Source organism: Saimiri boliviensis, chromosome 1 (genome assembly GCF_048565385.1).
Source record: "Saimiri boliviensis isolate mSaiBol1 chromosome 1, mSaiBol1.pri, whole genome shotgun sequence".
NCBI lineage: Eukaryota > Metazoa > Chordata > Mammalia > Primates > Cebidae > Saimiri > Saimiri boliviensis.
The window spans coordinates 43369302-43390550 of NC_133449.1; the positions used below are offsets into that span (position 1 = coordinate 43369302).

Consider the following 21249-nt stretch of genomic DNA (forward strand, 5'->3'; position numbering starts at 1 on the left):
CAGATGAATTTAAAGAGTTAGGAAAATTCAATGAAACTATTTTTTTAAAAGGCCTTTATTTAATTTCTGAATCAGAAGTACTTTCTAAGAAAACAAAAAGGCAGTGTAAGAAATCAGAGTGCAAATGGTTGATAGATTTGGCTATAAATATTGAAATACTTCTGTATATCAAATATTATCATAAATATGACTAAACAAAGAAAATGTGGTACATATACACCACGGAATACTACGCAGCCGTAAAAAATGATGAGCTCGTGTCCTTTGTAGGGACTTGAATGAATCTGGAAACCATCATTCTCAGCAGACTGACACAAGAACAGAAAGCCAAACACCGTATGTTCTCACTCATAGGGGGGTGCTGAACAATGAGAACACATGGACACAGGGAGAGGAGCATCACACACTGGGGGCAGTTGGGGGAGGGTAAGGGAGAGACAGCGGGGTGTGGGGAGGGAGGGGAGGGTGGGGAGGGATAACATGGGGAGAAATGCCAGATATAGTATGCACCTAAAGTAAAATAAATGAATTTTTTTTTAAATAAAAAAATAAAGATCATTTGACCATTAAAAAAAAAATGACTAAAAAGATGATACAGAAAACAAAATATTTCATGGATGGCTCCTGTATCTTTAACATATAAACAACTCTTTACAGATTATTATTGTTGCTATTAATCATTGTTTTTGAGCACATGTATCAGGCCAAGTGCTAAGTATGTCTCTTCTTCATCCTTCCAATTATCCTCTGTGGGAGGTGACCATACTCCCATTTGTAGATGGAAAGACTGAAGCTCTCTCCTGTGGCCACATATCTGGCAAGAGGCAGAATTGAAGTTAGACCCCTGTCTCTAACCACAGAGCCTGTGTTCCTGAAGCCTCCGTTGCCTCTCATTTGGTTTGAAAAGGACTATGTTTCTAGTAGAAAAATGGGAAGAGGGCCTGATGAACAATTTACTGAAGAATTTAATGGCTAATGAATGCTTATGCTCATCTGTAATCAAAGATACGCACATTTAAACATGATAAAGCTTTTATTGTCTCTCAGATTATAAAGGTTTAAAAAATTATGTAAGTGAAGCTATGAGAAGGGAAGCACTCCTATATATCGCTGGTGGGAATAGAAATTAGTGTAAATGCTTTGGAAAGTACTTTGAAAATATTTTTCAAGAGTTCCTAAAAGTTTTCATGCCCTGGTAATGATTCATAATTCTATTTCAAAAAAAAATGTATACTAAGAAAAGATTGGCTGGGCACGGTGGCTTATGCCTGTAATCCCAGCACTTTGGGAGGCTGTGGCAGGTAGGTCACCTGAGTTTAGGAGTTCAAAATCAGCCTGTGGTAAAACCCCATCTCTACTAAAAAAATACAAAAAATCAGCTGAGCATGGTGGCAGTCACCTGTAATCCAAGCTACTTGGGAGGCTGAGGCAGGAGAATCACTTGAACCCGGGAGACAGAGGCTGCAATGAGCTGAGACTGCACCATGGCACTCCAGCCTGGGTAACAGTGAGACTCCATCTCAAAAATAAATAAATAAATAAGAAAAAGAAAATGTTAATAAATGCAGCCAAAAATTTATGTATAGTTTGTTTGACACAATACTTTTTTTTTTTTTTTTTTTTTTTTTGAAACAGAGTTTCACTCTGTCACCCAGGCTGTAGAGCAGTGGCGCGATCTTGACTCCCTGCAACCTCTGTCTCTCAGGTTCAAGTGATTCTCCTGCCCCATCCTCCCAAGCAGCTGGGATTACAGGCAGACACCAACCACCATGCCTGGCTAATCTTTGTATTTTTAGTAGAGACGGGGTTTACCATGTTGGCCAGACTGGTCTCGAACCCCTGACCTCAGGTGATCCACCCACCTCCGCCTCCCAAAGTGCTGGGATTACAGGCATAAGCCACCGTGCCCAGCCTATAATACTCTTTTTAGAATGATTTTACTTTTGAAATATTTTAAACATGGAAAATATAACATTTCCTTTTTAGTTAAAAGACGATAGCTGGCACAGTATTTTTTATCAGTGAGAAGTTAGTAACTATTATAATGTTCAACAAGAAGAAATTGATTAAATAAATATGGTATGTCCATATGTGTAATAGGATATCCTGCAGCCATTAAAACTTGTTTATAAAGAATCTCTAGGAACGAGAGAGTGCTTGTACTATCTTACTAAAATTCAGAAATTATCCTCTACTTTTAGAATAATTCGACTATGTAAAAATGTAATCTACATATACATTTCTGTAGAGAAAAAAGGCCAGTAATCTTGGGTGAGTGGGATAAGATAGATATTATGTTTTCTTTAAATGTTCTGGATTTCCAAAATATTCTATATCACTCTGGGAGTCAGATTTTAAATTTAATAGAATTTATTGTATTTTGTAAAAGAATATCAGCTGGTTGTATTTAGTCTGTTAACATGTATTCTTCTTAATTTTGTCATGCTTTTCTAAGAAGCATCTGAAGAAAATAAGAAAAATGTGAATAATGGGAAAAGGTAACATAAGCAAGTTCAAGTGAGCATGCTTGGGAATTGTTTGAATAAATGGCTCTTCATTATTATTTTAAAATTAAATCAAGTTGTTCTTTTCCATCTCAAAGTTTTCTACTGTTTATGCAAGTTGTTTTTTTCTTTAAATAATCAAAACTATATCTTAACATTTCTATTAATATGTTCTGGTTTCAAGGATACTTGGCTTTATCATCTGACTGTTGCAGCTGGAAGCAACAATATAAATGTTGGATCTGAATTTGAACAACTGGTTTGCAAATTGCTAAATATAGACGGGGAGTCTTGTAAGTTCATAAACATATAAATAAAGCTTTATGGTTTATGAAATGGATCTCAACCCCCTTAGCCTGATCGAATTTTCACTTAATGGGTACCTGTTTCCCTGAAATAAACCCACCTTTTCATTGCCTTTGCTCTTCATGGGAGAGAATTCTCTCTGTGGCTCCTTGGCTGCAGGGACACCATCATTCCTCACTGGGCTGTGTCCCATCACCTCCCTCTGCCTTTCCTCCCATTGCTCCTCTGTTTGGAATGCCCCCTTCCTTGGCAGTCCTTACCAACATTGCGAAACCCCACCTAGCCTTAGGAGATCCCCCAGCCAGCCCTGCCTCTGGCTCATAAAAGGCGCTTTGTCAATGTTATAAGTATGTCCTAATGCAATTTGTCCCTTAATTATTTTATAGCAAGCTTGTCCAACCTGTAACCCACAGGCTGCATGAGGCCCAGGATGACTTTGAATGTGGCCCAACACAAATTCCTAAACTTTCTTAAAACATTGTGAAATTCCTTTTGAGTTTGTTTTTTTGTTTTTTTGTTTTTTTTTTTCTAAGCTCATCAGCTATTGTTAGTGTGTGGCCCAAGACAATTCTTCTTCCAGTATGGCCCAGGGAAGCCAAAAGATTTATAGCATTTATAGTTTTCCATTGAAATTTTTTGTTTTGTTTTGTTTTTTAGACGAAGTCTCACTCTGTCACCAAGGCTGGAGTGCAGTGTTCTTAGCTCACTATGGCCTCTGCCTCCTGGGATCAAGCAATCCTCCTGCCTCAGCCTCCTGAGTAGCTGGGACCGCAGGCGTGCACTACCATGCCTAGCTGATTTTGTATCTTTGGTATAGATGGGGTTTTGTCATGTTGCACAGACTGTCTTGAACTCCTGAGCTCAAGCAGTCCACCCACCTCAGCCTCCCAAAGTGCTGGCATTACAGGCATGAGCCACTGTGCCTGGCCCCAAATTAATTTTTATGGTTAAGAGTTCCCCATTGAGAGTCTAGATCCTATCCTATCCTTTACATAGTAAGAGAGACCGTATTTTATTTGCTATGTCCAACATAGGAATTTAATAAATGTTGATTTCAGGAATGCCTTCAAATTCCTCTTTATGTCTCTTTCTACATTGGCTTCTCCTCTAGAGAAGTTCTAGGTCTTTCCCCAGCTCTTTCTCATATATAGTCATGCCCCCTACCTGGGTCACCAATCTTTAGCACATTTAAGCAATGTGGTAGTACCCTGCTAGACTTATTGCAGCCTAGTAAATTAGGACCCAACTCTTCTAGATTATCCAAAGCAGGAACATGTCTGACTCATAAGTGGGAGCTAAATTGTAAGGATGCAAAGGCATGAGAATGACACAGTAGACTTTGGGGACTCAGGGGGAAAGGATGGGAAGTGGGCGAGGCAAGTCAAGTTCAGCATATACTGCTCGGGTGATAGGTGCACCAAAATCTCACAGATTACCGCTGAAGAACTTACTCACATAAGCAAATACCACCTATTCCCCAAAAACCTATGGAAAAATTTTAAACTAAAACAAAAAACAAAAAAAAAAACCAGAAACTCGCTGAAGAGTCCCAATGGCCTGGCAACCAAAATAAAATAATGTTGCCAAGGGTTTTTTCTGACCTTTGTGACTTAAAGCTGTGAGCCAAGCCCGAATGAGCTAATGTCTAAAGGATTAATTTAATGGGAGGCCAAAATAACTGGTTTATTCAGTTTTCTGTTTATATTTTATTCTGCATTTAGCCTCTCAGATATGGAGACACCCCACTTTGTGTCACAGCAAAGAAGGAATCATTTCCCCTCTGACAACTCTACCTTCTGAAGCCCTACAGACAGAAGCTATTAAATTATTTAAGGTAAAATACCTATATGTTGTTAAATAATTTCATTGGAAAAAAATTAAAAATAACAATTTGGGTTACAAAAGTTGTTACTCCCAGAAAATTCAAAATGTGTTTATTATTATTATTATTATTATTAAGAAAATCATTGAAATAAAATTAGGTGAATTTAATATGCTTTCTGAGTGAGGATTTTGGATTTAGTGAAATAAACTATTAATATATGTGGTTTGGGCAATGTAGTATCAGATTAATCATTTCCCCTTTAACCTCTAATTTTTCACATCACACCAAGTGCAGCACTGGGAGAGGGGTCAGCACTCTTTCCTCTCTAGTGTTACTCTCCGTTTCTTCCTCAATCTCTGTTAGAAATCCCTAACTTCTAACCATAGCACTCTTTATTCTTGCCAAGTAACTATAGCACTCTTTATTCTTCCATTTCTATCATCAGTTACCTTCCAGTAACTCTTCAAATTTCTCTAAGGGCTGGGCGTGGTGGCTTAACGCCTGTAATCCCAGCACTTTGATAGGACGAGGAGGGTGGATCACCTGAGGTCAGGAGTTTGAGATCAGCCTGGCCAACATGGTGAAACCACATCTCTACTAAAGATACAAAATTAGCTGGGTATGGTGGTGCATGCCTGTCATCCCAGCTACTTGGGAGGCTGAAGCAGGAGAATCGCTTGAACCCAGGAGGTGGAGGTTGCAGTGAGCCGAGATCACACCACTGCACTCCAGCCCAGGCAACAAGAGTGAAACTTTGTCTCAAAAGAAAAGAAAAATTATCTAAGGATTTTACTCCCAACTCACGTTCTCTACCTGAAGTCTTGCAAATTACTGTTATCACTTCACTCACCAATGCTATGGTTTTAAGATTCTTGACCTTAATTCCAGTAAGTTTCACCTCTAGTCTCCTTCATTATCCCATTCTCCATGTCCACACCTGACTTCACCATTCTTCACAAGTATATCACCTCTAAAAGCTTCAATTCTAATATCTCTTTCTTTAACCAGAATGCTGGCCTACAAGCTCACTTACTTTTTTTAACTCTTTCATTTTTTCTTCATCTCTAAGACCTTTGTTTTGAACCATTTATTTTCTTTGAGATCACGATAACTGTGTCTTAGCTTTTCTTCCTTCCTTATCCAGTCTGGTTTGCTCCTATTAATTCTTGTAGTTCCTTGGGATCCATACTTCCATGCACTCTTCAGCAGATTCTAACCTAGATCAGTGCCACGTTTTCTGCTCCTGGGATAACCAGATGTGCAGTGCTGCAGAGCATCAAACAGCCATGTAGCCTGATGCCACTATAAATTCATGGTCCTCATCCCTTGCAGCCAACTTTCTGTGCTTCTTTGTGATCACATCCCTCTCAAACTCTCTACCTAATAATACAGCAGAGAAACTTACCTTCTACTTCACTGAGAAAACTGGAGGACATCAGACTTGACATGACCACCATAAAGCCCTCCCATTGACAGGCAACCTTTCATCTCTTTTCTCCTCCACTCCTCTAGCCCCAGAATATGGTGGACCTTCTGCATTTCCAAGCCTGGACTCTACCCCAGGATCTTGGTACTACTTCATTTTCTCCTAGTCTCTTGGAGCCTCAGTCTCTTTTTTTTTTGGCTTTTTCTTACCTAAGTTTCTCCCATCTCAAAAAATCCATTTGTTTATTAGATAATATTATGGAATTATTGTTAATTTGGGGGTCATGATGATGGCATGATGGCTATAAAAAATTTTTTATCAATTGGAGATCCAGCCTTAAGTATTTATTGGTAAAGTAATATGATATACATTAAAATACTCCAGAAGAAAAGAAAATAGAGGTGGGAAGGTAGTGAAGTTTGGCAAAATGCTGGTAATTATTGACACTGGGTGATGGGTACATGAGTGATTATTATGCTGTTCTCTCTACTTTTATACATTTTTTAAATCTCTATAATTAAAAATTTTTAAATATCCACCTGTAGAATACACAAGTACCTAAAGCAAGAAAGGCTATACAAATATACTTGAAAATCTCGAAGAAGTGGTCAATTTTATAAGAAAATGTAAATGACCAAAATTGATTCCACAGGAAACTGAAAATCTAAACAGAGGCGTTTACCAAACTTTATGTGTAGAGAATTTCAGTGCTGTTTAAATTGTCCCAAAGCATAGAAAAGGAAGAAAATGTTCCAAATTCAGGTTTTTCTTTTACTTTTTACTTGGGAAAATTTCCAACGTATATGAGTACAGAGAATATTACAATGAGGCCCAAAGTACCCATCTTTCAGATCCACAGTCATCAACACATGACCAATTTTGTTTTAGTCTCCCATTCCCTACTGTACCCTAACTTTGGATCATTTTGAAGCAATCCTCAATCATTATTTTATATCACCATATTCTCTTTGTTAAGTAAGTGTCACTTTCGTATGGAAACCCAGCAAAGATTATACAAAAATAATAAAATATAGCAATCAGAATCCAACATCATTTTAAGAATATTAAATCACTCAACTCAATAGCAAAAAACAAATAATCCAATTTAAAAATGGGCAAAAGATCTCGATAGATGCTTCTCAAAAGAAGGCATACAAATGGCCAACAGGTATATGAATAAATGCTAAGCATTGCTAATCATCAGGGAAATGCAAATCAAAATCATGATGAAATATCACCTCACTCCAGTTAAAATGGCTGTTATCAAAAAGACAGAAAATAATAAGGCTGTCAAGGATACAGAGAAAGAGGAAAACTCATACACCATTGGTGGGAATGTAAATTAGTGCAACAACTCTGGAAAACAGTATGGAGGTTCCTCAAAAAAACTAAAAATAGAACTACCATGTAATCCAGCATTCTCACTGGGAGTATAGCCAAATGAAAGGAAGTCAGTATATTGAAGATATATCTGAATTCCTATATTTATCATAGCACTGTTTATAAGAACCAATATATGGAATCAAACTAAGTGTCCATCAATAGATGAATACATAAGATGGGCTGAGCCAGGTGACTCAGGCCTGTAATCCCAGCACTTTGGGAGGCCAAGGCAGGTGGATCACTTGAGGCCAGGAGTTTGAGATCAGCCTGGCCAACATGGGGAACCGTGTCTCTACTAAAAATACAAAAATCAACTGGATGTGGTGGCACATGCCTGTAGTCCCGGCTACTAGGGAGGCTGAGGCACAAGAATCACTTGAGCCTGGGTGGCGGAGGTTGTAGTGAGCCTATATCATGCCACTGCACTCCAGCCTGGGTGACAGAGCAAGACTCTGTGTCAAAAAAAAGAAAGAAAAGAAAAGCAAATACAGTATATATACACAGTGGAATATTATTCAGCCCTTAAGAAAAATGAAGCCCTGTCATTTGCAGCAACATTGATGGAACTGGAGCCCATACGTTAAGTAAAATAAGCCAGGCACGGAAAGACAAATCTCTCATGTTCTCACTCACAGGTGGGAGCTAAAAAAGTGGATCTCATAGAAGTAGATGGTAAAATAGAATGGTGGTTACCAGAGTGGGTAGAGGGTGGAGGGATGAAAGGCGGTTGGTTAATAGGTACAAAATACATTTACATAAAAAGAATAAGTTCTAGTGTTCAACAGCACAGTAAGGCAACTATAGTTAACAAGAATTTAGAGTATGTTTTAAAATACTTAGAAGATTTGGAATGTTCCCAACACAAATGATACATGGTAGAAGCAGTGGATATCCCAATTCCCTTGATTTGATTATTATACATTGCATACATGTATCAAAAAACTCATGTACTACTCCAGTAATATATGCAGCTATTATGTGTCAATAACATTTATTAATGTTAAAAATATTAAATCATGATCAAAAGGGATTTATTCCAGGAAGTCAAGGATGGCTAAGTATTAGGATATCTATTAATATTTCTTATTATTAGGTAGATAATCATATCTGAAGATGCTGAAAAGGCATTTGACAAATTTAACATTTATACAAGAGCAATACATAGATACTTCTTTAACATGATAAAATATTTCTGTTTTAGCTAAAAGCAAGCATCATGCTTTATGGAGAAATGTTAGAAACATTTCCACTTAAGTGAGAAAAAGACAAAAATGTGTCCCATTATTATTTTTTAAACTTTTCAATTAAAGTATAAATTATATAAAGTTTGTCATTATTATTATTAACATTATGTTAGGGAACTAACCTATGTAATTAGGCAATAAATGAAAATATTTACAGATGGTGTATTTGTATACCCAGAATACCCAAAAGAACAAATTAAAAAACTACTACAAACAGAAAGAGAATTTGGTAAGATAGCGAGAGGCACAAAATAAGCAAAAATTAGACACTTTTATGTGTGCAAGCACCAACCAGTTAGAAGATAAAAAGGAAGAACTACTTTGCGCCATGATGGAGCCACGGGGACTAGATTTTGCCCGCCAGTGGTTTTCAGACATGAATGTAGGCAGTGCAGGGCAGATTCTGCTGAAAACTAATGACATAAGCCTTGTGATTGCTGCAGTTTACTGTCGAGAGATTCAAGACTGCTGTGCAGAGAGAGAGCACCCAAATAGAGTCTGGCAGTCTTCCTGAGTTGTAGAGACAGAGTTCAGAATGTGAGAAGGCCAAGGTAGTTCGACTTCACAGGTCTGGTTGGGTGTAGTGGCTCACCCCATAACCCCAGCACTTTGAGAGGCTGAGGTGGGTGGATCACCTGAGGTTGGGAGTTCGAGACCAGCCTGGCCAATATGGGGAAACCCTGTCTCTACTAAAAATACAAAAATTAGCTGGATGTGGTGGCAAGTGCTTGTAATCTCAGCTACTCAGGAGGCTGAGGCAGGAGAATCACATGACCCTGGGAGGTGGAGGTTGAAGTGAGCTGCAGTCTCACCACTGCACTCCAGCCTGGGCAACAGAGCAAGACTCTGTCTCGGAAAGAAAAAAAAAAAAAATCACTGGGCTGAGAGGAGAGAGCTAAAGAGAGGGAGGTAGGGAGGGAGAACTCTGGAGATTTCAGTTTTCATCTGAGAACTGATAAGCATGTGGGTGTGTGAGGAAAGTACCTGAGGCTGAGGACAGAAGGACACAGGTAAAAAAAAATTCCAGCTCACACAGAGCTGGAAATAGTTATCCCATCTTCTAGAATGAAAAATATCTCTGATACATTGGACATCAAAGGGAGTACACAGAAGGTGATTGCCTCAGGAATGCAGCCCAGATAGTCCTAGGCTAAAGGCTGTTCTGGCCTACTCTGAGAAACTTAAGAGAGACCTTGGAAGAGCGAAACTGTTTCCAAGTAATTTAACTGTCATCTCAGAGCAAAGCTAAAAAATATTTAAAGCATACTAAAAAGTCCAGCGCCCAAGAATATAAAATTCACACGTCTGCATCCAGTCAAAGATCATGAGGCACACAGACAGTTGGGTCAAGTATGACATATAATGGGTGAGAAAAAGTAATCCTAGAATCATATCTAGAAATGATGCAGGTGATGGTAGATAAGGACATTTCTGTGTCTGTTGTCTGTTGTTACATTTAAAATTTCCCCAACACTTAGTGACTTAGAACATTTGGTATTTCACACAGTTTTGAAGGGTCAGGCATCTGGAAGCTGTTAAGCTGAGTGGCTCTGACTCATAGTCTCGTGAAGGTACCGTCAATCTGTCAGCAGGGGCAGCAGTCATCTGAAGACTGGAATGGGGCTGGAGGATTTCAAACTCTCACATGGCTGTTGGCAAAGCAGCCTCAGTTCCTCACTTTATGCGGCTCTCCAAATGACTGCTCAAGACATGGCAGCAGCCTTCCTCAGAGCAAATGATCTAACAGGGAAAGAGAGAAAGTGACCAAGATGGAAGCGCATTGTTTTTTGTAAGTGAATCTTAGAAATGGCATGCCACATGCTACTGGTCACGCAGACCAACCCTGGTAGAATCCAGGAGGGAATTACCTACGAATCAGAATGTCAAGATATGGAGATCATGGAGGACCACTTTGGAGATTGGCCTCCATACTTCACATGTTCAGGAAGGTAGAGGAAAGCATGAACATTTTAAGAAGATATTTTTTAAAAACCCAAACTGAATTTTTAGAGATGAAAAATACAATGACCAAATGAAAAATACACCAGATGAGATTATATGTATTTCGAAGCTCATTATTAAGTATATAGATATTTAGGATTGTTATGTCTTCTAGATGAACTGGCCCCTTTATCATTATAAAGTGACCCTTTTTATCTCTGGCAGAATTCCTTGCTCTGAAATCTACTTTATCTGCTATTATTGTAGTGACTCCAGATTTCTTTTGATTAGTGTTATCATTATATATCCTTTCCCATCATTTTAAACAAAAACTGCTGAAAAGAGAAGCGATATAATTCATGCGGAATAAATCTAATCACGCCTCACCTTGAATATATCTCTTTTTTGTTTAATTCAGACCTGCCAGCTTTTTATAAATGCTGCAGTTGACTCCCCTGCAATTGATTACCACATATCTCTAGCCCAGAGTGCTTTGCAAATCTGTCTGACACATCCTGAGCTGCAGAATGAAATTTGCTGTCAGCTTATTAAGCAGACAAGACGAAGACAGCCACAGAATCAACCAGGACCATTGCAGGTAGTATTGATACGTATACACGTAATTTAAAGTGATATTGTTTTTCTGATTGTAAGAGTGATACACATTCAGCATAGATATTTGGAGAATACAGAAAGTGCAGAAGAAAAAATAGCTATTAATATTTTGATATCTAACTTTCGGTTTATTTGTATATTTATGTGTTTGTATATAACTGTATGTATGTTGGTGTGTGCATACTCACAGTTTTTATGTTACTGGAGTTACAGTTTTCATACTACTTCTTTAAACTATAGAAAATAATCATTTTCCCTATATCCTTAGACATTCTTCAAAACATTAATGGTTATGTTAACATTGATTACTATGTATTTAGTTTTTTCCAAATTTTTACAGTAATAAATACCTCTACAGTAGACATCTTTGAACCTAAATCTTGTGTACAGTTTCAGCGAATTCCTTTGAACTCATTTTTAGAATTTTCATTTATCTTCAACAATAAGCAGCATATTTTAAATTATTTCCAGGTGAAATATGATGTTTCACTATTGATCCAGGATTCATTTCTTTGTTAGTACAGTTAAATATATTTTTTAGGTGTTTTGTAGTCATCTGTGTTTATTCTTCAATGAACACCTGCTTTTATCTTTGTATTGACTCACTGCTAGCCACAAGATAAATCAGAAATTTCTTACCTTAGCATACAGGATTCTCAGGGTTGGATCCAGGTCTTGTGAGACTTGAAGCTTAAACAGTTGGTGAAATGCTCTTTAAGATAAATACTTGAAATGGAAGACTTTTGCACATTTTAGAAAACATATGACCTTGTAAACACAGTTAACAAGGCCTTTCCCAGAGCCTGTGCCCAAGAGGGAATCTGAAACTTAAGCTTCATCTGCATAAGAGCACTTCATAACCTACCTCCCCTGGTCCCCTCTTTCTCCACTTCCTGCCTCCAGCATACAGTCAATGAATAAATTTGCCCATCCTTCAAACACACTCTGCCTTTGCAATGTTCTCCACTTTGCACCTGATGGTATTTGTTATCTGGATCCCTCCTTTTGCTTCCTTCCCATAGACTTTATAGTCCAGCCCAAGCAACATATTCCCTGTGATCCCTTCCCTGACTCATTCCTCCCGCTGATTATGCTTTAAAAAGTTAATACATGGTATTACCATGTTGTGTTGTAATTTACTATTTAAATATATAACTGTCTCCTAGTAGACTGTAGGCTCCTTAAGGTCAGGGACAATACCTATTTCTCCCTCTTTGTTAAAATAACATTTTTTAAATGACTGAAAAATGATATATAACAAACAAGGGCAAATAAGATCTCTATCCTACTTTTATGTTTATTGACTCTAATGATTAGTTTGTCTAATGCTTTTTTTTTTTTTTTTTTTTTTCTGAGACGGAGTTTTCCTCTTGTTGCCCAGGCTAGAGTGCAGTGGCACAATCTCAGCTCTCTGAACCTTCACCTCCCAGGTTCAAGTGATTCTCCTGCCTTGGCCTCCTGAGTAGCTGATACTATAAGTGCCCACCACCACGCCAGGCTAATTTTTGTATTTTTAGTAGAGACAGGGTTTCACCATGCTGGTCAGGCTTGTCTCGAACTCCTGAGTTCGGGTGATCTACCCTCCTCGGCCTCCCAAAGTGCTGGGATTACAGGTGGGAGCCACTGCACCTGGCCATGCATGTTTCATAAGATAAAGAAAGAAAAAATTATTTTTGTTTAAAGACTTTTTTTTTACCTTGTTGAGCAGTCAAACATTAAACACCATGTTTTTCAGAAGAGAATTCTGTTGTAACGTGTTTTATACTTCTTTGAAAAATATGGAAAGAAGAATACAGAACAGAGCAAAGGAAAAATAAAAATCACATATAATGCTGCTATCTAAAGATAGCCTCTGTTAACATTTTTATACTTGTCCCTTATTTGTGTATGTAGAGATGTATGTATAGGTAGATTGGTTTTGATTTAGGGCATGTGTTTTTTACTGTTTCGCAATCTGCCTTTCTCACAACTATTACTTGTATTTTAATGAATGAGTAAATACATAAGTGAACAAAAAAGAAACAGAGTTCCTAATCTTTGAGTGTGATGTCAAAAGGAGCACCATGTCTGCTTGTACTTTGGTCAAACCATATACACAACTAGATGGATCATAGATCTGACCCAATGTAGTTTTTTGTTTTTAACCTATTATAAATGCTGTAAAGAGATCATGCATATGTGAAAGAAGCAAAACGTTTTGGGGTTAAGAGAGACTGTCATCAGCCCATTGCACTAACTCTGTTTTGGATCTCTGACTGGGATGTTATATCTAACCTGTGGTGCTTCTCCTTGCCCAGGGCTGGCAGCTCTTGGCACTCTGCGTTGGGCTCTTCCTTCCCCATCATCCTTTCCTGTGGCTCCTCAGGCTTCACCTAAAGAGGAATGCAGATTCCAGGTGTGCAGAATACTAGCCAGCTGAACTGTTTATGTGGTCTCTGAAAGTCTACGAAAAATCATAAGTATTTAATGACCTGCCACGTACATTTTCAGAAGAATGTATGAAACAAATATTGGTACAGGAAGCCTTTGGTTATCATTGATGTAGAGATTGGAAAGTATCCCTTTGTTATGTTACCTCCTGCAGAAGATTGCAATAAATGCTTGAAAAACTGACAAGAGAATATTTTTAAGTGAAAAGTGTATGTGCATTTCAAGTATGAATGACTTAGCATTAGTAAGTATTCATTTAATAAAAGCAACTAGTTTCCTTAGTTTTCCCTTTTACTATTTTTCTCCACATTGAATTATTTTATGTGGAAAATTTCTCCCATGGTCTTCCCTCCTTTTCTAACTGTATGTATTTGAATTACTTCAGAATTGTTACTCCTTTGAAAAAGACATTTAAAGTTCAACTTCCAGAATGGCTTTCTTACAGTGGGGCCCAGGTCACTCAGCCAAGGCTTATCCAGGGTCATTTTATCCACCAAGAGGCTTGTGTTAGGTTGCTTAAATAAACTCTTGGACTAAAACACAGTAAAACAAACAAACAACAACAACAACGAAAACCCAACTTGGAAGCAAAAGGAAAATATTCTACAGTTCGTAATACATTTTGGGGCCTCTGTGATCAAGATAATCTGTGATAAAGGTCATGTTATTTCAGTTGCAGTCACTGAGGAGCCCCCAGATCAAGATCTGCCTACAGGGCACTTGAATACAAACATGTTTTATAGGTGCTTGAATAAGCCATAAAATTTATATATAACAAATAAGGGCAAATAAAATCTCTATCCAACTTTTACATTTATTTACTCTAATGAGTTTGTCTGATGCTTAACATTTTTTAACAAATGCAGTGTTCTGTAGGATAAAGAAAAAATATTTTTGTTTGAAGACTTTTTTTTTTTTTTTTTGAGACAGGGTCTCACTCTGTCACCTAGGCTGGAGTACAATGGCACATTCTTGGCTCACTGCAACCTCCACCGCCAAGGTTCAAGCAATTCTCCTGCCTCAGCCTCCCAGGTAGCTGGGACTACGGGCATGTGCCACCACACCTGGCTAATTTTTTGTATTTTTAATAGAGACAGGGTTTCACCATGTTGACCAGGCTGGTCTTGAACTCCTGACCTCAGGTGATCTGCCTGCCTTGGCCTCCCAAAGTGCTGGGATTACAGGCGTGAGCCACTGCTGCTACCTAAAGATAACCTCTGTTAATATTTTTATACTTGTATAATATTTTTATACTTGTATACTTAACAGTCAAGCATTAACCACCATGTTCTTCAGAAGAGAATTCTGTTGTAACATGTTTTTATAAGTTAACTCTCTACTATTCTTCATGCAATTGCTTTTTTTATATTTGTTGATATTAAATCACTATATATTGACTTATAACTGGTCATTTTAAATTCAGCTTATGACTATGATAATACAGTAAAGATGAAGAATGCTTTGTGGGGACGTTTGAGTCAGGCAGTTGCAAAAATAAAGAAGCTAGAATTTGAGAAAAGTTACACCAGTTTAGTATTATCATTCAAAAAAAAGTTGCTGTTGAAATTAGCCCAATCCATTGTAATAAAGTACAAGGGATGCTTTCTTAATGGTTGCATATATTAGGTTGTCTATTAAATTTATTCTTAGATTTTATCTTAAGTTTTGTATTACAGGACAGAATTTGGAAAATATGCCATTTACTGCCAGAGATGTGTAGAAAGAACGCAACAAAATGGTGACAGAGAAGCAAGACCCTCAAGGATGGAAATTCTTTCAACTCTTCTCCGAAACCCTTATCACCATTCTTTGCCCTTTAGTATACCTGTGCACTTCATGAATGGGATATACCAGGTAGGTTACCTGATGAAAATATGCTTAGCCAACACGTCTATGTACAGCTTCTGTTATACGGAACAGGGACTTCTCTGCCTACTTTTGTCAGCACCTGGCAGTGATAAACATGCAAATATTTTAGACTTCCTATCAGAATAGCTGAGTTTTCAAACAGTTTTGCTACAAAGGATTCACACTAATAACAAATCTATATTGAACTGAATAAGTGATGGGCTTCGCTACCATTATGATTCTGATGGAGAGAAAATAAAAAACACTTTGGTTGGGGCTTTCTCCCATCAGTATACCTGCTAGGTGTGAAAATAATTACTGATACTGGGTTTAGTCCCTTTTAAAATCTCCAAGTCTCAGAAATTATCTGGGAAAACTTCACTGGGCCCTTCCAGTTCTCAGATCCAGATGCTTGCTTGTTAATTGAAGCGAACATGTTCCCAAACTAGCAATTAGTCTTTGTAGTCCTTTTATCACAGAAATCAGATACTTAACTGCCTACAAGGAAACAAACATTAAATACATAAAAGTGTTCATTTATTTAAATGTATTTCTTGTTTATATTCTTCCATTTGATTAAAGATAGCATATTGTACTATAGTTCTTGGTTTGCTTCTAATGGGTAAGCATAATATCTTTGCAAAATATGTATAGCTATCAGTTGATCATTCGATTTTGATTCATGTCTGTTGGCTGAAGCCGAGATTTTTTATTCTTCAGCAAGCTGATTGCTGAGGTAACCTTATTGATTTTCTCCAGAGGAGCTTTGGGGAAAAAAAGTTAAAGCACCTAGAAAAATATGTGCTATCATTAATCATGCATCAAGTACACTCTGTTTTATCCTTGAAATCTCAGTTTGAAACTACATATTTCTTACTAAGAGAACCACTTTGTTATTTCTGTCTAGGTAGTCGGTTTTGATGCATCTACCACAGTGGAAGAATTTTTGAATACTTTGAACCAGGACACAGGAATGAGGAAGCCAGCACAGTCTGGATTTGCGTTGTTCACAGACGATCCTTCTGGCAGAGATTTAGAGCATTGTCTTCAAGGAAACATCAAGGTGAAGCCAAGTCCTTTTTGGGAACCAAGCCCAGAGAATAGCAAAGAAGCTACTCTTTATAAGAAGAGTAAATTTTGTAAGAAGTTTAGTTCAGGAGTTTTCCAAAAATTTAAGCAATCGAATCTCCATGATAAGAAAAAAAAATACAGGACTTTGTTGAACCCATAGAATTCTTAATACACAATCCCTACACATACACACTCATATTAAAGACAGTAAAAGTGTTAGTAATGGTAATGATACTCTAAATATTAGGATAATAAGGGTAGGTATGTACAAGCTCTAATAAAATGGCTTTCCATTTTCTTCATTTATTCAGCAATACTGACTGAACTATTTTATTGTATCCCAGTGGCTGGCTGGACTCTGTGGGAAATAAAAAAGGATCAGAAATAGTCTCTGCCCACAGTGAACTTAAAACCTGCTTAGGGAAGAGCAGCCTTATACACAGATAACCTTGAACTAGGGTTGAAAATGGTAAAAGTTTTAAGAGTGCTATGAACTTTGCACAGAAAGAGAGAGATTAAGTTCAGCATTGGGAATTAGGGAAGGCCTGAGCTGGAAATGAAAAATGGTTTAGGAAGCAGACCTGTGGCCTGGCACACCAGCTCACACCTATAATCCCAGCACTTAGGGAGGCCGGAGCAGGTAGATCATTTGGGGCCAGGAGTTTGTGACCAGCCTGGGCAGCACAGCAAAAACCCATCTCTACTAAAAATACAAAAAATAGCCCCATGTAGTGGTGCACACTTGTAGTCCCAGCTACTCTGGAGGCTGAGGCACTAGAATCACTTGAGCCCATGAGGTTGAGGCTACAGCGAGCCGTGATCACGCCACTGCACTCCAGCCTGGGCAACAGAGCAAGACTCTATCTCAAAAAAAAAAAAAAAAAAAGAAAAGAAAAGAAAACAGACCTGTGGAAATGAAGAGGGAGAGATTTTAAAAGAATCTTTTCTAGATCATAGTAAAATAACTTTAATAGAGCTTCCATTTAGTAATGGCAATAATTAGAAATATAGAATTAGGCTAGGCACAGTGGCTTATGCCTGTAATCCCAGCACTTTGAGAGGCCAAGGTGGGTAGATCGTTTGAGGTGAGGAACTTGAGACCAGCCTGACTAACATGGTGAAACCCTGTCTCTACTAAAAATACCGGGCATAGTGGTGGGCGCCTGTAGTCTCAGCTACTTGGGAGAGTGAGATAGGAGAATCACTTGAACCCAGGAGGCAGAGGTTGTAGTGAGCCGAGATCACACCACTGCACTCCAGCCTGGGTGACAGAGTGAAACTCCATCTCAATGAAAAGAAAAAAAAATAGAATTATAGAACCACAAGGGACTTTAGAGAAACAGTGCACTTATTTTGCAAATGAGAAAACTGAGGCCTAGAGAAGGAAAAACCAAATAGCTAGACCTGGGTCTAGACCTTTTCCATAAATGATATTTCAGATTTCTTTCTCATCACTTCAGTTATTACAATCTTTTTGAACTCAGAAGGTGAAAAAGTTGCTTCTTCAGTGACCAAATCATGAAAAAAATCCCTGGAATGTTCTTGTTTCCAGTTTCAGGCAGTCGTGCATTAAGATTCCTTTTTAAGTAAAAAATTCATGGCCACAGTCCAAAGTTAATGTGTGTCCAAAAGGATAAGTGGACCAAAGAGCAAGTTGTAATTACATCCTAAACTCGGAGCTGCACAGATGCTGAAAACAAAAAGCTTGAGTATGTTTGGTTTGATCATATAAATTGAAAAATTTCAGTCTACAGACACACTTGTCTTCAAAAAATGTTGACTTGAAAAGTCTTGTAAATCTCAGTTTTCCACTTTCTTTCTAGATTTGTGACATTATTTCCAAATGGGAACAGGCTTCCAAAGAACAGCAGCCTGGAAAATGTGAAGGTACAAGGACTGTTCGTCTAACATACAAAAACAGGTGTGTAATACTGTGTCCAGATGCCAAAGTATGAGTATACAGTATGTTCAAATCATGCACCTACTGTTTAGTTTTCTATTCAGTAGCCTTAAAAGTTATTTATTTTTAAGTTTGTCTTTCTATAAAATGATAACTCTGTTTCTATAGGAAAAAACCTTGTCACATAAAATTTTGTTTCTAATTCTAGTCTCTTAATGTCATAAATAATTATACTTTATAAAAATATGCCTTTAAACAAATATTAGAAACACTAGGTCTCAGCCAAGCATGGTGGCTTTCTCCTGTAATCCTTTGGGAAGCCAAGGTGGGCAGATCACCAGAGGTCAGGAGTTCGAGACCAGCCTAGCCAACATGGCAAAACCCCACCTCTACTAAGAATACAAAAATTAGCCAGGCATGTTGGTGTGCATCTGTAATCCCAGCTACTCAGACAGCTGAGGTGGGAGAATCACCTGAGCCCAGGAGGTCGAGACTGCAGTGAGCCGTGATTGTGCCACTGCACTCCACACCCCAGCCTGGGCAACCGAGTGAGACCCTGCCTCAAAACAAACAAACAAAAAATACACACACACAAGCAGAAAAACTACAGAAAAAAATAGCTGCTCTTAGAGTAGTTGATACAAGGATGCATTTTTCACTCTCATAATTTCCTTTAACAATATTATTGCATTTTTCATAAAGACTGAATACTTAAATACCTACTACAGATCTGTAGTAAGAAGAGATATCTGTGTTTGCCTCAGTCTTTTGGAAATCATATATTCTTTATATTCATATTTATTCCTTCTCAGTCTTTCATTCTCTCTCTCTCTCTCTCTCTCTCTCTCTCTCTCTCTCTCTCGGTGTTCACTGAGCTTCAACTATAAGCCCATCACTTAGCTAGATGCTATGAGTAAAATTGTAATAAAGACAGACAGACCCAGTCCTTGATCTTTTGGAATCTATGGGTTAGTGAGGAGGACTGTTGTTGGGCATATCCTCACTCTAATGAATGGGGGATGATATAGTAAGTTATCTGAAGGAAGAGAGAGGTACAGTAAGAGCACACAACAGTGAGCCTGACCTAGACGGGAGACCTCGGGAGGCTTCTCTGAGGAAATGATGTTTATGCTAAGTTCAGAAGGAGATGGGAGTGAGAACATCAAAATGCATAGAAAAGAATGTTCAAAGGCCTGTAGAGGGAGGCTGCTCAGCTTGTGTCAGGAATTGAGAAAATGCCAGAGGAGCCGAAGCACACACCTTCTTTACAGATAAAATGGATGCATACCTTGGCATGGAGTCAGGAACTAGATTTCCTTTCTTTCTTTTTAAATATTTTCATTTCTTTCATATATTAGCAGAAGGTAGTACTTAATAAACACTGTTAACTGACCAGCTCCCATTAATTATACCAAAATAATGGTATTTTGCTGGTTTTATTTGAATCTTATATTCTGTAAATTAAGGAATCTGTAAAACGTCAGACCCAGAGCCTGGTGGAATTATTGGAGTAGTACTCAAAGGCCTCTCTTTGGAAGATGTTCAGACTTAAAATTGGAATGTAAGAATTAAAGGCACTTTATAACATAAATAATTTAATAGCCTTTGATCCACTTTTAAAAATTTCCTTTTCTAATAGTCTATCCCACAGAAATACCCAGATAAGTGGGCAGAGTACTCCAGTATTTCCAAGTATCTTCCTTGTCATATTTTTATCATATTCTTTGTCATTTTTTGTGTGAAAAATTTGGGACAGAAACTTACATGTTTATTAATAGGGAGAACAGTTAAATCAGTATGGCACAGTCATAGTTTGGACTCTTCTCTCATACAGTTGGCCACTTAAAGGGCCACCCAGTATTTGAACAGACTCCATTGATCTGAATAAATGGTGGTTGTGAACACTGGAGCTTCTTTCTTCAGGGGCTCATGAGCTGTGATGATTTGCTAGCAGTTCAAGTAACAAGAAGGTGACTATTAAGCTTTAGTATCTAAAGTTTTTAAATCATGCATTCCTAGAGATAAGCAATGTTGCATAAATATTGGAAATCGAATAGGCTTCACCCCTGGAGGGATCTGTTTCCCTTGAGGGCAACCTTTATCAATGTATCAATGGCCCTTTGGTGACTGGCAAGTGTAGCAGGCTAGAAGACTTGGCCCTCCTAGATGATTATTGTAGTTCTGTTTAATGTGGAACAGTAGTTCCCAGCGTGGGCCCCACGCTAGCAGCTTCAGAACCGCATGGAACGTGTTAGAAATGCAAATCATGAGGCCCCACTTCAGACCCACTGAGTCAGAATTTCTGGGGGTGAAGCCCAGGAGTCTGTGTTTTGACAGCTCTCCAGATAATTCTTACACATGCTGGGCTTTGAGAAGGGTTGACCTAAAGGTCCTCATCGCTGCCCCTGCCTCTTGGCCTTAGCCTTTATAGAAGGAGCCAGCTCCTGGACCTGGCCTGCCAGAGACCATTATGCAGAAGAGGTTCAGGCATTCTCACTTGGTTTTGTTGGAAAGCAGAGCGACCTTTGTGTCCAGGACTATTCCTAATGATCCAAACCTTATGAATGCTTAATACATACCAACTCTGATTGTGATGGCTGTGATTGGAACTAAAGTGAAATTTGGGTAAATGGAGAAGGATGATATGAAAGACAATAATAATGCTTCAAGTTTAAAAACACCGCAAGGAAGGACAAAGAGAGTCGTGGATAAGAATTTTTTGGTTGACAATTGGTTGAGTTTATCCAAAGACCTGG

The 21249-nt window shown here is 38.2% G+C and overlaps 1 protein-coding gene across 3 annotated transcripts in view; it reads left to right on the plus strand.

The window, feature by feature from the left end:
• Nucleotides 1-21249, plus strand: part of PLEKHH2 (pleckstrin homology, MyTH4 and FERM domain containing H2) — a 139311-nt gene that overhangs the window by 96907 nt on the left and 21155 nt on the right. For all 3 annotated transcript variants that reach the window (XR_012516917.1, XM_003926764.4, XM_074396592.1), the window contains 7 exons: nt 2689-2797; nt 4532-4644; nt 11048-11227; nt 13542-13639; nt 15351-15528; nt 16430-16585; nt 18417-18514. Coding sequence is in view for 2 of the 3 variants with exons in the window: in XM_003926764.4 (XP_003926813.1) it covers nt 2689-2797; nt 4532-4644; nt 11048-11227; nt 13542-13639; nt 15351-15528; nt 16430-16585; nt 18417-18514 (932 nt within the window). In the remaining variant the exon portion in view is untranslated. The remainder of the gene's footprint in view (nt 1-2688; nt 2798-4531; nt 4645-11047; nt 11228-13541; nt 13640-15350; nt 15529-16429; nt 16586-18416; nt 18515-21249) is intronic.